Source organism: Orycteropus afer, unplaced genomic scaffold (assembly GCF_000298275.1).
Source record: "Orycteropus afer afer isolate SDZICR_OR568_19922 unplaced genomic scaffold, OryAfe1.0 scaffold00047, whole genome shotgun sequence".
Classification (NCBI taxonomy): Eukaryota; Metazoa; Chordata; class Mammalia; order Tubulidentata; family Orycteropodidae; genus Orycteropus; species Orycteropus afer.
Genome location: NW_006921634.1, coordinates 399,626 through 412,438, shown reverse-complemented (window position 1 = coordinate 412,438; position 12,813 = coordinate 399,626). Strand labels below are relative to the sequence as shown.

Below are 12,813 nucleotides of genomic sequence, written 5' to 3'. Positions count from 1 at the left end.
GATCTGCAACCTATACAACTATGAGACCAGAAGAACTAGATGGTGCCTGGCTACCACTATCATCCACTTGGAAGGGATGTAGGAGATCCTGGATAGAGAAGGAGAACAATGTGGAACAAAGTTAAAAATTATTTGGAGGCAAAAAAAAAAAGGTGGGGACCAGGTTTTCTGGTCCAGTAGAGCCTAGTGGAACCACTGAGACTATGGCCCCCAGCTGCCCTTCAGGTCTGGGATTGAACCCACACCTGTGGTTTCCAGCCAAACAAAGTACTGGCATGTGAGTTAAACATTTACCTCAAGTAGACACACACCCTGGAGAGAACAATCATGGGAGAAGGAAGGGCTTCTTATGCACAGGAAGATAGCTCAGGGGGCAGGAGAGTATGGGGGGATGGACACTGGGAAGAGGTAACTATGGGGATGAAGTGGGAGGTGAGCTGTTGCATTGTGGTAAACTGTGGTCAATGACATGCGACAAAGTATATGTGAACTGCTGTATGGAAAGTGAATTTGTTCTGTAAATCTTCACCCAAATCACAATAAAAAATAAATAATAAAAAAAACCTAATGGGGCAATTTTACTCTGTACATATAGGGTCACCATGAATTAGAATTGACTTATGGCACCTAACAACAGCAACATGGCTTGCTTCACTTAGCCTAATAATTTTGTGATTCATCTATGTTGGTGTATATATATCATCAATTTGGTTTTTTTTATTGCTGATTAATTTTCCCATTGTGGACTCCCTCCAATTGATTCTCCACTACTCTGTTGATGAAGATTTGACTTGTTTACAGTTCTTGTCTGTTAAAAATAAAGTATAAATATTCTTGGGTGAGGGTTTGTGTGAACATGTATTGTGTTTCTCTTGAGTAAAGGGCTGGATTACTTTGTAGGCATGCAATTCTTTTTAAGTAGTACATTTTCTGTTCTTTTAAGACTTTCGTGTGAACTAGTTTAGTTTGCTTTTTTTCTTATCCCTAAAATTTAAGCACTCACTCACCTGAAGAAAATGGAAAAGACTTGGGAAAGAGAGTACCCTGGTAAAGAAGTGTAGAGAAGAGATTATTTGAATTAAACACATCAGGAAACAACAAGTTTTGTTAGGCTTTCAAGTCTTAGTATTGAGAAGAGGGAGGAGTAAAGAGTGTCCAAATGTGTAAAAATCCAAAGACTAATTCTCCTCATTTCCCATGTGGGTCTTAATAAGTAGGTTAGAAAGTTTTAGATTTTGTTTACTTTTTTTCACCAAAATTATTCCAGGTACTGAAGACCAAAAGAAATTACTTGATACTGAAACCAAAGGAGATATTAATTCCATTAAAAGGGGGTGGGTCGGTGAGTACTGTGGTGGAAAAAAACAGTACTTGACATTGTTCAATGTTAACTCTTTCCCTTTGCAATGATTACTGACAATTAGTGTAGAGTGAAAATTATTTTACATATTTTACCAATCTGAATGGAAGATTTAGGATTATAAAGAATGTACTTTCCGTTTAAAGGGAGCAAAAAAGTCTGCTTGTCTTCGGTGCTTTGAAACTGTGATAATTAGCAAAAAGTCTTATTTGAGGTGGAACATACATGGAGATAAGTGGTTTAGTTGGACTTCCCACAGAGCTGCTTAGTACTTTGGATTATCAAGTAATAATTAGTACTTTTTTCTCAATATGATTTAAGTTAAAATGTACTTATATACATTTTTATAGTTCCTGGCCTGACAGGCGTCTGCATGGTATTGGTACTATTCCTCATGATTACAGCTTCTACATATGCGATCCGGTAAGTTCCAAGCCATTTTTTCCATGTTTACTTATCAGATTATCAAGCTTTTGTTCAGATTATCTTCATTTCCACATGTGGAAAAGCCTTGATTAACCAAAACCTCCATAGCCAATGCAATAACTTGATTAGTGGCATATTCTCAGTAATAAAGAGTGAAGTACAAACATTTCTTTTTATCAGTTCCTGTTTTTTTAAATTCTCTTTGTTAGTCAACTTCTTTAGGTTGGTAAAGAATTGTATATGGAGACTTAATGTGATGACTAAGGAAATTTAAGTTCTTCAGGGTCAACCCTCTGAAAGGCAGTGTACCTCTATGGACATCAGATTGAATTTAACATAGACACAAAGATTTTGAAAATTCCTTGGAATATACCACTTAAAGAGGGCGTTTTTCTTTCTTTCTACATACATCTATGTATTTTGCAAAAATTAGATCATGTTATACAAAGTATTTAAAGTTTGCTTTCTATTTAAATGTTATGAACATTTCTTCCACCTTAGTCAATATTTCTCTATCATCCTTTTTACTAATTGCACAGTGTATTACCATATAAATATACATTACTTTGTTTTCCTAGTCCTCTGTTGTTCAGTGTTTTAGGATGATCCAGTTTTTCGTTATTTCAATACTAAAATGAACAGCCCCATAAATGTGTCTTTGCATACTTTTTCAGTTATTTCCTAAGGAAAATGCACTTTATATAGATATAGAGTAGCTGAGCCATGTGGTAAGCATATTTTAAAGACTTTTTATAAGAATTAAAAACTACTTACATAAAGGCAAATACCTGTTCATTTGGTTGGAGATATTTTAATTAGATAAAACAGTCCTAAACAAACTTACTTTTGCATTTTTAGGCATTGTTAAAGAAAAATTAGGGCATCTGCCAGATTTATTTACGAGACTGAATAAGGGTGCCATACAAACTTATGAGGAAGACAAGTCTTAAATGAATGAAATTCTAGATTAATTATAGAGTTAATTATAAAAGATAATAACATCAAAAATTTAGAAGAAACTTGAAATGTGTATTTATCAGGCCTCAAGATGGGTGAGGGATCATGTAGGAAATATTTGACTTCCTAAAAATATGAAAATTAAAACTTCTGCTTATTGATGTACATCATAAAAATAATAACATAAATGTATTATGAGGGAAGTTATTACCAATCACATGGAACTACTCCAGTTTGGGCTTCTTAAAATGAAAAGTTTAAACACATTAATTAAGAACAATAGCTTATTAAAAATAGATAATGATTATGAACAGAAAAATTACAGAAGAGATTAAAATAATACACAGATGAAATAATATGCAATCTCATAAAAAATAGTGGAAAATTTATAAAATGAGTTACTGCTGTAGCCAATCCATATTGAATGACTGAACTGAGTGATAATACTAAGTGTAGTCTGGGTTTGGGAAAACAAGCTTTGCTGGATTTATAATTGATAAACATGTTCATAGACAGCAATTGGCAGTATGTATCAAAAGCATTATAAATGTATGTACTTTGATCTAGCAATTCCATGTCTGGCAATTTTTTTGAATTTAAATTAAAAAATCATCAACAACGTGTAATAAGTTAAAGAAAATAAAATGAAAAAGCACACTCAGGGGGCTGGCTCTCAGCCCAATAGTTAACAAGATGTACATGATAATGTCAACCCAGGATGACACACCCACATACTCTATGGAAATATTTCCCTTGCAGCAATAGACCACGGGGCACCAAAGGGGCACCCATTCACACGAGGTAATGCAGGACAAACTGGAGTGGATAACTATGCACAGGGGGAGGGTTACTGGGTAGTGAGGGGAGGAGACTGGGTTAGGGTTGGGCATGGTAAATGGGGAGTGAAACTAAATGTACACTAACATTGAAGGTAAAACAAACTCTTAAAAAAATGAAAAAGCACAGTAACATGTATTTCTTCTACTTTTCAAAATATCTTAAACACTCTACTTGTGATAAGAAATTTAGTGAAGATTTTATGTACTGTATATATTGCCAGAATGTTGTTGTTATGTGCTGTGGAGTCAGACCCGACTTACAGTGACCCCTTCCTTGGGTTTCTGAGGCAGTATCACTACAGAAGTAGATTGCCCCATCTTCCTCCCGAGGAGTGGCTGGTGGGTTTGAACCGCTAGCCTTCTGGTTAACAGTCAGGTGCCTTAGCCACTATGCTACCAGAGCTCCTAAATGTTAGTGGTCTTTTTTTTTTTTTTTTTTTTAATAATAACAACAACTATGAATTAAATACGTATAAGACAATTGACAATTAATTAGATCAGAGGTTCTAGCAAGGTTATTAGGGGTTATATTAGAATACTATGGGGAAACTTTCCAAATACCTCCTCTCCACCTCCAAGATGCTGATACATGAATATCTGTCTACTCCCAGACATGAAATAACTGCTAATCTTTCTATTTCTCTCAAGCATGTCATAAACTTTTCCTTTTCAGATTTTTTGTTCTCACCCAGGACAATTACTCCTTGGTATCATTCTCAAGTATCACTGTCCAGGAAAAGCATTTACTTTAATTTTCTCCCTTTGAGTTTCCTTTGAATGACACTAAAATATGTATTGGGATGGGAGCATTAGTTGTTTCAAAAATCATTTGAAAATTAAAAATATTGATAAATAAGTCAACAGAAATATAAATTAGCAGGCTTTATCCACTTCTTAGCCTTGCGTCAAAATAACTTTACAATAATTTATTTAATTCTTTTCATGTATTTTTATTCAAAATACAAAGAGCCTTCAAGCTGATAATTTGTTATTGATAATTTTTATCAAATTCTTACATGTGGTGTGGTGATGCTTTGGTATTATAGAGCTAATCTTGGATGAACTCATTTCTTAGGTTTCTTAAATTGTGATATATGTTTGAAACGGTATGCAGTCCTTTTAGTGAGATGAAATGTGAAGTAGCACTAAACTGTTATTTGTTTTTTCAGAGTTTCTAACTATGACATCTTCTGGTATACTCATAACCTCTTCTTTGTCTTCTACATGCTATTGATGTTGCATGTTTCAGGGTAAGTTTAAAGAATGCCTAAAATAGTTCTTATCTTATTCCTGCATATAATTGAATTGAGGAGGTTTTAGATTAATGTCCTGTAATATAGTTTCAGATATACTAGTAAGTAATATGGAAAATAATTGAAATGAAATTAAAACATGTGTGCCTAAAAATGGGGTTATGAAAGATTAACTCTATAAGGTAGCATTATTCTATATTTAGCATAGCATATTTTATTGAAACTAGTGGGAAATGATATTAAAATTGATGACTAGAATTAATTGTACACATTGTTCAGTCTTTAAAGCCTGCTCTACATCCAAAGGAGCACTGGTGGTGCAGTGGTTTAAGTACTCAAGTGCTAACTGAATGGTAGGTAGGCAGTTCACCCTGCCAGCCACTCTGAGGAAGATGTGATTGTGTGGTTCTGTAAAGATTACAGTCTTGGAAACCCCATGAGAGAGTTCTACTGTGCCCTATTCAGCCACTATGAGTTGGAATTGATGGCAGTGGGTTAGGTTTTGGTTTTATAGACACATCTTGATAGCCTCTAAACTAAAGTGAATAAGAATGAGAATGACGAACTTTAAGAAGATATTTTAGTATTTTTATTTTCAGAAACTGCTTTTGTCTTGCAGCTGCAGAATATCTAACAATAGAGTTACTGGTCTTTTCATTTAGAAAAGCTCAGAGGCAGTCATAGTTGCAGAAAGACCCAAAAGTTTACATTTACTGAAGACAAGGCAAACATCAAAAAAAAAAAAAAAAAAATTCTAAACTTATTATAAAAAATATACCCAAAGTGTTCTGATATATATGTGGATCATGGATCCTAGGTGGTTACTGCAGTAGGCTCAAAAAAAGTACAGTGCTTAAGATAATCCATTGGGATATAGACACAATATATATGTATATAATCTCACACACAAACATAATATGCACATTTAAAGATTTCTGTTTTGTATATGCATATTCCGAATAAACTATGACACAGTAGGCTGTTATCTGGTATCAGGTTCACTTGTTTTAGCAGAAGGATGCAAGATTGGAAACAGAATGTTAGCAGGAAAATGTCAGGGTTTTCTTAAGTGGGGACCTCTATAATTGTTCAGGAACTATTTTCACCTCCCTGCTACTCCACCTCATGCAGCGACTCAGTTTTAAGATGAGGAGAACCTTATGGATGGGCATGGGCTACCTTCCCTTGGGTAAAACTCATGCTATACAAGAAGCAATACCTTGGTAACAGCCTGACACCCCTAAAGGAATGCCCTCAGTTACAAGAGTACATTGCACATAGGGAAGCTGAGGCCTGTGATTTCCAAAATTGTTTTATAGTACACTCAGTCCTCCCAGTCCAGATGCATTTCACTAATAATAAACAATGTTTCCTGGTAACACAGCTGGCATCCCAATTTATCTTAACCCCAAATGTTTTCTGGGAAAAAGTGTTTGGAGAAAGGTTCTGACCTGCTTTTAGTCTTTTCTTGAGAATGTTATATAATGTACAGTATCTCTCAGGACATGTACATAAATTATATATTTACTTCAGGGTACATGTTCAATATATTCCCCCCCCCCTTAATTTTCAAGACCACTTGTTTAAACAACAGTTTAAATGAGTCTGTATCTCATATGTCCTGGTTAGCTTTGTTCTGTACTATCATTCTAGATTATAGAGCTGTACCCCATCAGAAACATGGCCACACACTGTAACTCCAACTCCTAGCTAGCAATTTCAGCCCAGGAAAGAGGGCTATGATCATTGAATGCTCCAGGTTTTATTCATTAACCTTTGTGGGGCATTAGGACAACCAAAAGCAACCAAAAGAATCTGGTTTGTGTTCTGTGTTTTGATGGTATATTTGCCTGTCTAGGGCTATGGTCATAAAGTAGAATAATCAAATAGTAATACTATGAATTGGATTATATATTACTAATTATTTCAAACTGTTATAGAACATTTACTATATGCCAAGTATCATTCAAGACATTTTACATATCATTAAATGCTCAGAATTTTATAAAGATAGATAATATTAAACACCTTTTACAGGTGGGAAATCTGAGGTTTAGAGAACTTAAGTAGCTTGCTGAAGTTTACATAACTGATGGATCCTGGATTCAAACTCAGATATCCTGATTCAAAAATTCATATTTTTTACTAAAATGAAAAACCAAAACAAACAAACAAATCAAATGTATTGCCATTGAATTAGATTTATAGTGATCCTATAGGACAGAGTAGAACCATCTCATGGGGTTTCCATGGCTGTAATTTTTATGGAAGCAGACTGCCACACCTTTCTCCCACAGAGCTGCTGGTAGGTTCAAACTGCCAACCTTTTGGTTAGCAGCTGAGTGCTTAACCACTGTGCCACTAGGGTTCCTTTATTCTTTACTACCAGGCTCTATTTTTTTTATAGTGCTCTGTACTTCTGAGATTTTGCTTTTGTGTTTTTTTTTTAAGTGTATAATTTTAGCTTATCTGGAGTTGTGATCTTTATGTATATATGAGAGAAAAATGTAGTCACTTGTTAATATAATGAATTATGCATTTCCCTTCAACTTTTACTAAACTAAAATTCTGAAATAAAATTGCTTCTTTGTAATTCGAAGTAGAACAGGTTTTTTTTAGAAGTTCAGGAGTTCAAATAGACTTCTTAAGTTTAAAGAAAATTATATTGAAGTTCCTTTTTTGGGGGGTAAAGGTAGGACATATTTAAATTTTGATTTTGTTATTTATAGAACATAATACAAAATTAAGGTAACTTTAATTTGTACAAAGAAATAGCAAAAGATATCTGCAGGAAAATTATATATAATCAACCTGTTACAAATAGTCCCAAACTTATAATATATTTGAGTTATGACAAACCACACTTATAACTGTCCTTTTTTTTTTTTTTGGTATAACTTATCATTAGTGATATATGCTATATACAGTGCTGCAGCATGTAAATTGCTGATGTTATTCTCAAATGTTCACTTGAAGATTTCAGTTTTATGATTTACTGTTAAAATATTGCCTCAGAGGAGGCTACCACCTGGTCTACAATATAGTTGGTGTGAGGAGTCAACAGAAAGAAAGGTGGGCAATGTTCAACTGTAACAACACACGACAGCTGAACTGCACATGTGCCCTACAGTCATTATGGCTCCAGCTTCATTGTTCTGACACTGACACTGACTTTCTTATAGAAAATGAAGGATATAGCATGATCTTATTCAGTGTTTCGTACCATAAGAAGCATCAGTTGTTAATTTGAAGGCAAGTTATTCATGTTTCTCTAACTGTAACACCTGCACTGCTTGTACCCCAATAATATGTCCAGCAAAAGAAGTCATGCCACTGAAAGTTCTTATCCAAAAAATAAGGTGAGGAAGTCTGTAGATACGGATATAGAGATGAAGATCATTAAGGCCTATGAAAATGGAAAGAAAGTCGGTGAAAGAGCACATGAGGAAGGATTGTCTCATTCGACTGTTTCAACAACCTTTAAGGATAAAAACAGGATTTTAGAAGCAGTTAAAGGAGTTATTGGCATACAATTGACAATTTTAACAAAGGAGAAGCAAGCGCCAATCCACAAGATGGAGAAGCTGTTGATGATTTAGATAGAAGACCAAATCCATTAGAAAGTTTCCTATGGATTTAATGACAATTCAAACAAAAGCACCTAGCCCTTCTAAAAGCCTTAAGAAACAGCCAGGAGAAGACTACAGTGAGTACTGTGCTTTAATGTCAGCAACACCACAATTTGGCTTACATAATGTATGTATGACTGAAGAATCAGGAAGCACCAGTGTTGAAGCTGTCGAAGGATTTAATGATGAGCTGAACAAATACAAGAAGAATAATATCTACCAGAGCAGATTTTCAGCATGAATGAAATAGACTTGTTTTGGAAAAGGATGCCAGAGTGGACCTATATTCATAATGAGGCAGAGTTAATGCCTGGTTTGAAAGCATTTAAAGGCAGGGTCATGCTGCTGCTTGGAGGAAATGCTGCTGGGTTTAAATTAAAACCTTTTCTTGTTGACTGTTCTGAAAACCTCCAAGCATTCAAAAACGTTGACAAAAATAAGCTGCCAGTCTACCTCAGAAGTGACTCCAAGGCCTGGATGATGATTGTGTTATTTGAAGAATGACTTTTAAATTGTTTCATCCCAGAAGTGCATGCCAACTGCCTGAAAGAAAAGAGCATTCCTTTCAAGTTTCTGCTGCTGCTTGATAATACCCCAGGACATCCTCCTCATGTAGATGAACTAAATCAAGATGTGAAAGTGGTGTATCTACCTCCCAGTATGACAGCTGTGATTCAGCGTATGGATCAAGGTGCATTTGATACATTCAAGGCATACTAGCTATGGATTATGGTTGCTCAGACAATACCTGCAATAGATAGAGGTACAGTATTCCGTAGTGATACTGCCTCAGAAACCCAAGGAGGGGTCGCTATGAGTCGGGGCCGACTCGACGGCACACAACAACAACAACAACAACATTACATAATTTCTGGAGAATTATAATATTCTTCAGTTTATCTAAAACATTGCATCTTCCAGAGAGGAATTTATGGGAAAACACATGCAGGGGATATAGAAAAAAATGTTGACTTATGTGAACATGCTGTATGCATTGGATTTGGATAATATGATGGAGGAGAGCAATGGAATAATCATCCATATGGCAAGAATGCTGAATTTAGAACTTGTTAGCACCAACATGGACCAGCTGATAGATCATGAAGAACAGGAATTGATGGATCAGGTCTTTAGGTATTTTGAAGATGAAAGAAATGGTAAAGAAGAAAGAAATAATAATAAAGAGGTTGAGAGAAATTGTAAAAAAAAAATTTACAGTGAAAAGATTGAAAAACTCAAACCCAGTGCCACTGAGTTGATTCCAACTCATAGTGACCCTTTAGAACGAAGTAAAACTGCCTCATAGGGTTTCCAAGGCTGTAAACTTTTATATAGAAGCAGACCACCTCATCTTTCTCTTTGGTTAGTAGCCAAATGCTTTAACAACTATACCACCAGAGCTTCTTGTGAAGGAATTAGTTAAAATATTTTTGTACTAAATCAGGGGCTTTAGTTGCTTGAAAGCATGGACTCAAATGCTGACTGCTTTGCTGGAGTTGATAGGTGGATTCAGGAAGCAGCAAGATGTTACCACAAAATGTAGAAGGAAAAAAGAAAAGGATTATACAGAGAACTCTAATTTTTGGACTAGAAACACTATCCTCATCCCTAGGGATAATCCAGATGATCCAGAACCTTCCACAAGTAGAGTTATTACTCCAAGTGACAAAATGCCAATGTCCAACCTTTCTTCATCGTAGGAAGAAATTTTTATATTTTGTGTATTTTTTAATGTATGTATATATGGATTAAACTATATCTATAAGTTTACATATAAGTTTTTCAACCTCCAAAGACAAATAAATACCAGATTTATAAAAATTGGTAACAAAAGGCAATGATAATGAAAACTAAAAACAGTTACTTGAGTTATGTTAGAAGCAAATTACAATGAAGTCATTGGAACGGAGCCTCATTGTAAGTCAGGGACAACCTGTATTCCAACTTCATTAATAGTTATTTACATATTATCAGTAGAAATGAAGAAAACAGTGATTGTAACATTGAAATAAACATCATGCAACACATACACAAGACATAAAATATACACTGTATATTAGTGTACCTTTCTTTCTGTGAAGTTTACTTTTGCGTAATGTAGATTATGATTCAGATGTAGAACAAACAACTGATAAATTTTCTATCTTTATCAAATTGAGAGGTAATTTTGATTGAAAAAGGATCTGTCTATAGGTAAATATATTTATTTTGTGCCGATGTTGAGAATTTAAATGCATCTTCTGAAATACCTAGATTATTCCATTCTCCAGCTTTTTGGTTATGCGTAAACAGCAGTAGTTCAAGACATAGTTCTTAGAGTTATATTGAGTTTTCTGTCAAATGGTGTGTTTTATAATTGAACAGAAATGTGATGATTTGCTGGGCATTTACTTCTGTGTACATCAATGCACTAAGTACTATATGGTATAAAAGAACAACATAACATATCTTCTCCACTCTTCTGGCATTGATAATTAGTTTAGAATTATTTAAAATAGTTAATTGAAAAAGCCAGCGAGAATTACAAATGGAAAATATAAACATATCTTATTTGTAAGAATTCTAGTAGTTCAGAGAATTGAAGGGTCAACAGGGGCTGGAAATTAATAGAAAATTTTTGGTTTTTAAGGACGGGCAATTGGTCAGATATTGTTAACTGTTTTCTCTACCTAAGCAGACTTTTGCAGCAAGAAGAGCAGTTGCTTCATATGTTTTTTTTTAAGGTCAGTTTTTTTTTCACCCCCAATAGAATCTAAAATTTAGAAGAAAGCGTAAAGGATATGTTGACCAAGACTGCTTAAATATCCCTTAAAATATGTCTATTAGATGGAAGTTCAGTTCCAAAGAAGCCCATTTGTCTTTGGGAATCTCTAATTCTTACAAAATTCTTTCTTCTTTTATTCTGACTCATAGCAACCCCCTTTGGGTTTCCGAGGCAGTAAATCTTTACAGAAGTAGATTGCCCAGTCTTCCTTCCATAGAGTAACTGGTGGATTTGAATCACCAACCTTCTGGTTAGCAGTCAAATACCTTAGGCACTACACCACTAGAACTCCCTAACCAGAATTTGTTGTTGTTATGTGCTGTCAAGTCTTACCCGACTCATAGCGACCCCTCCTTGGGTTTCCAAGGCAGTATCACTACGGAAGTAGATTGCCCCATCTTCCTTCCGAGTGGCTGGTGGGTTTGAACTGCCAGCCTTCTGGTTAGCAGTCAAGTGCCTTAGGCACTATAGTCTCCTATAATTTCTATTCAATGATTCAAAAATCTACAATTGTGAAGGCCATGGAAATTGAATCCTTCCTCTTCTCTAAATTTTACTCAGACATTCCTTGCATAATATTTCAAGTTGTATCACTATCTGAACCTTCTTCTCTGAATATATTAATAGTCAATAGTCATTGAGTACTTATCCCGTACCTTACAAATACTTTGTCTCATTAAGTCCCCCCACACACACCATGATGGTTATTATTTCCATTTACAACTGAGGGAATTGGAGTAATGAGAAGTGAAGTAATTGGCTGAAAGTCACAGCTAGTAAGTAGAAGAGCTTAGACTTCGACCCAGGTAATCTGATTACAAAGGAGCTCTGGTGGTGTATTGTTTTTCTGCTATTCATAAGGTTTTCCCTGGCCAATTCTTTGAGAAGTGGATGGCCTCTTCCTTCTTCCTAGTCTGTCTCAGTCTGCAAGCCAGGTTGATACCTGTGCACCATGTGCACCCCACTAGGTTTGAAACACCAGTGGCACAGCCTCAATACTCACAGCAACACGTTACCACAGTAGGACAAACTGACAGACAAGCTTGTCTCCCTTAGCTGTTGGAAACCTCTCCAACCACCCTTACCTGGATCCCTGCAGCTGACTCCTTGATCTGTTCTGGTCCCCTTTTCCTTTTTTGTCCTCTCCCTGCTTTCCTGCCTCGCTGCTTGTAGCAAATGGAAGAAATGACAAGACAAAAGAATTGAACCAAAGATTTTGAAGAGCAGCTCGAGAAGACAAAGCCAATTACTATAATAAACTGTACAAAGACCTGGAATTAGAAAACCAAAACAGAAGAACACACTTGGCATTTCTCAAGCTGAAAGAACTGAGGAAAAAATTTAAGCCTCGAGTTGCAATATTGAAAGATTGTAAGAGCAAAATATTGAATGATGCAGGAAACATCAAGAGAAGATGGCAGGAACATGTAGAGTCACTGTACCAAAAAGAACTGGTCAATCTTCATCCATTTCAGGAGGTGGCATATAATCTAGAACCAATGGTACTGAAGGAGGAAGTTGAAGCTGCAATGAAGGAATTGGTGAAGAACAAGGCTCTGGGAATTGACAGAATACCCATTGAGAT

General features: G+C 35.4%; 1 protein-coding gene across 1 annotated transcript in view; it reads left to right on the top strand.

Moving 5' to 3' along the window:
* Positions 1-12,813, top strand: part of NOX4 (NADPH oxidase 4) — a 236,498-nt gene that overhangs the window by 97,443 nt on the left and 126,242 nt on the right. The window contains exons 6-8 of the mRNA XM_007938086.1: positions 1,268-1,367; positions 1,711-1,783; positions 4,752-4,832. Of these exons, the coding sequence (XP_007936277.1) occupies positions 1,268-1,367; positions 1,711-1,783; positions 4,752-4,832 (254 nt within the window). The remainder of the gene's footprint in view (positions 1-1,267; positions 1,368-1,710; positions 1,784-4,751; positions 4,833-12,813) is intronic.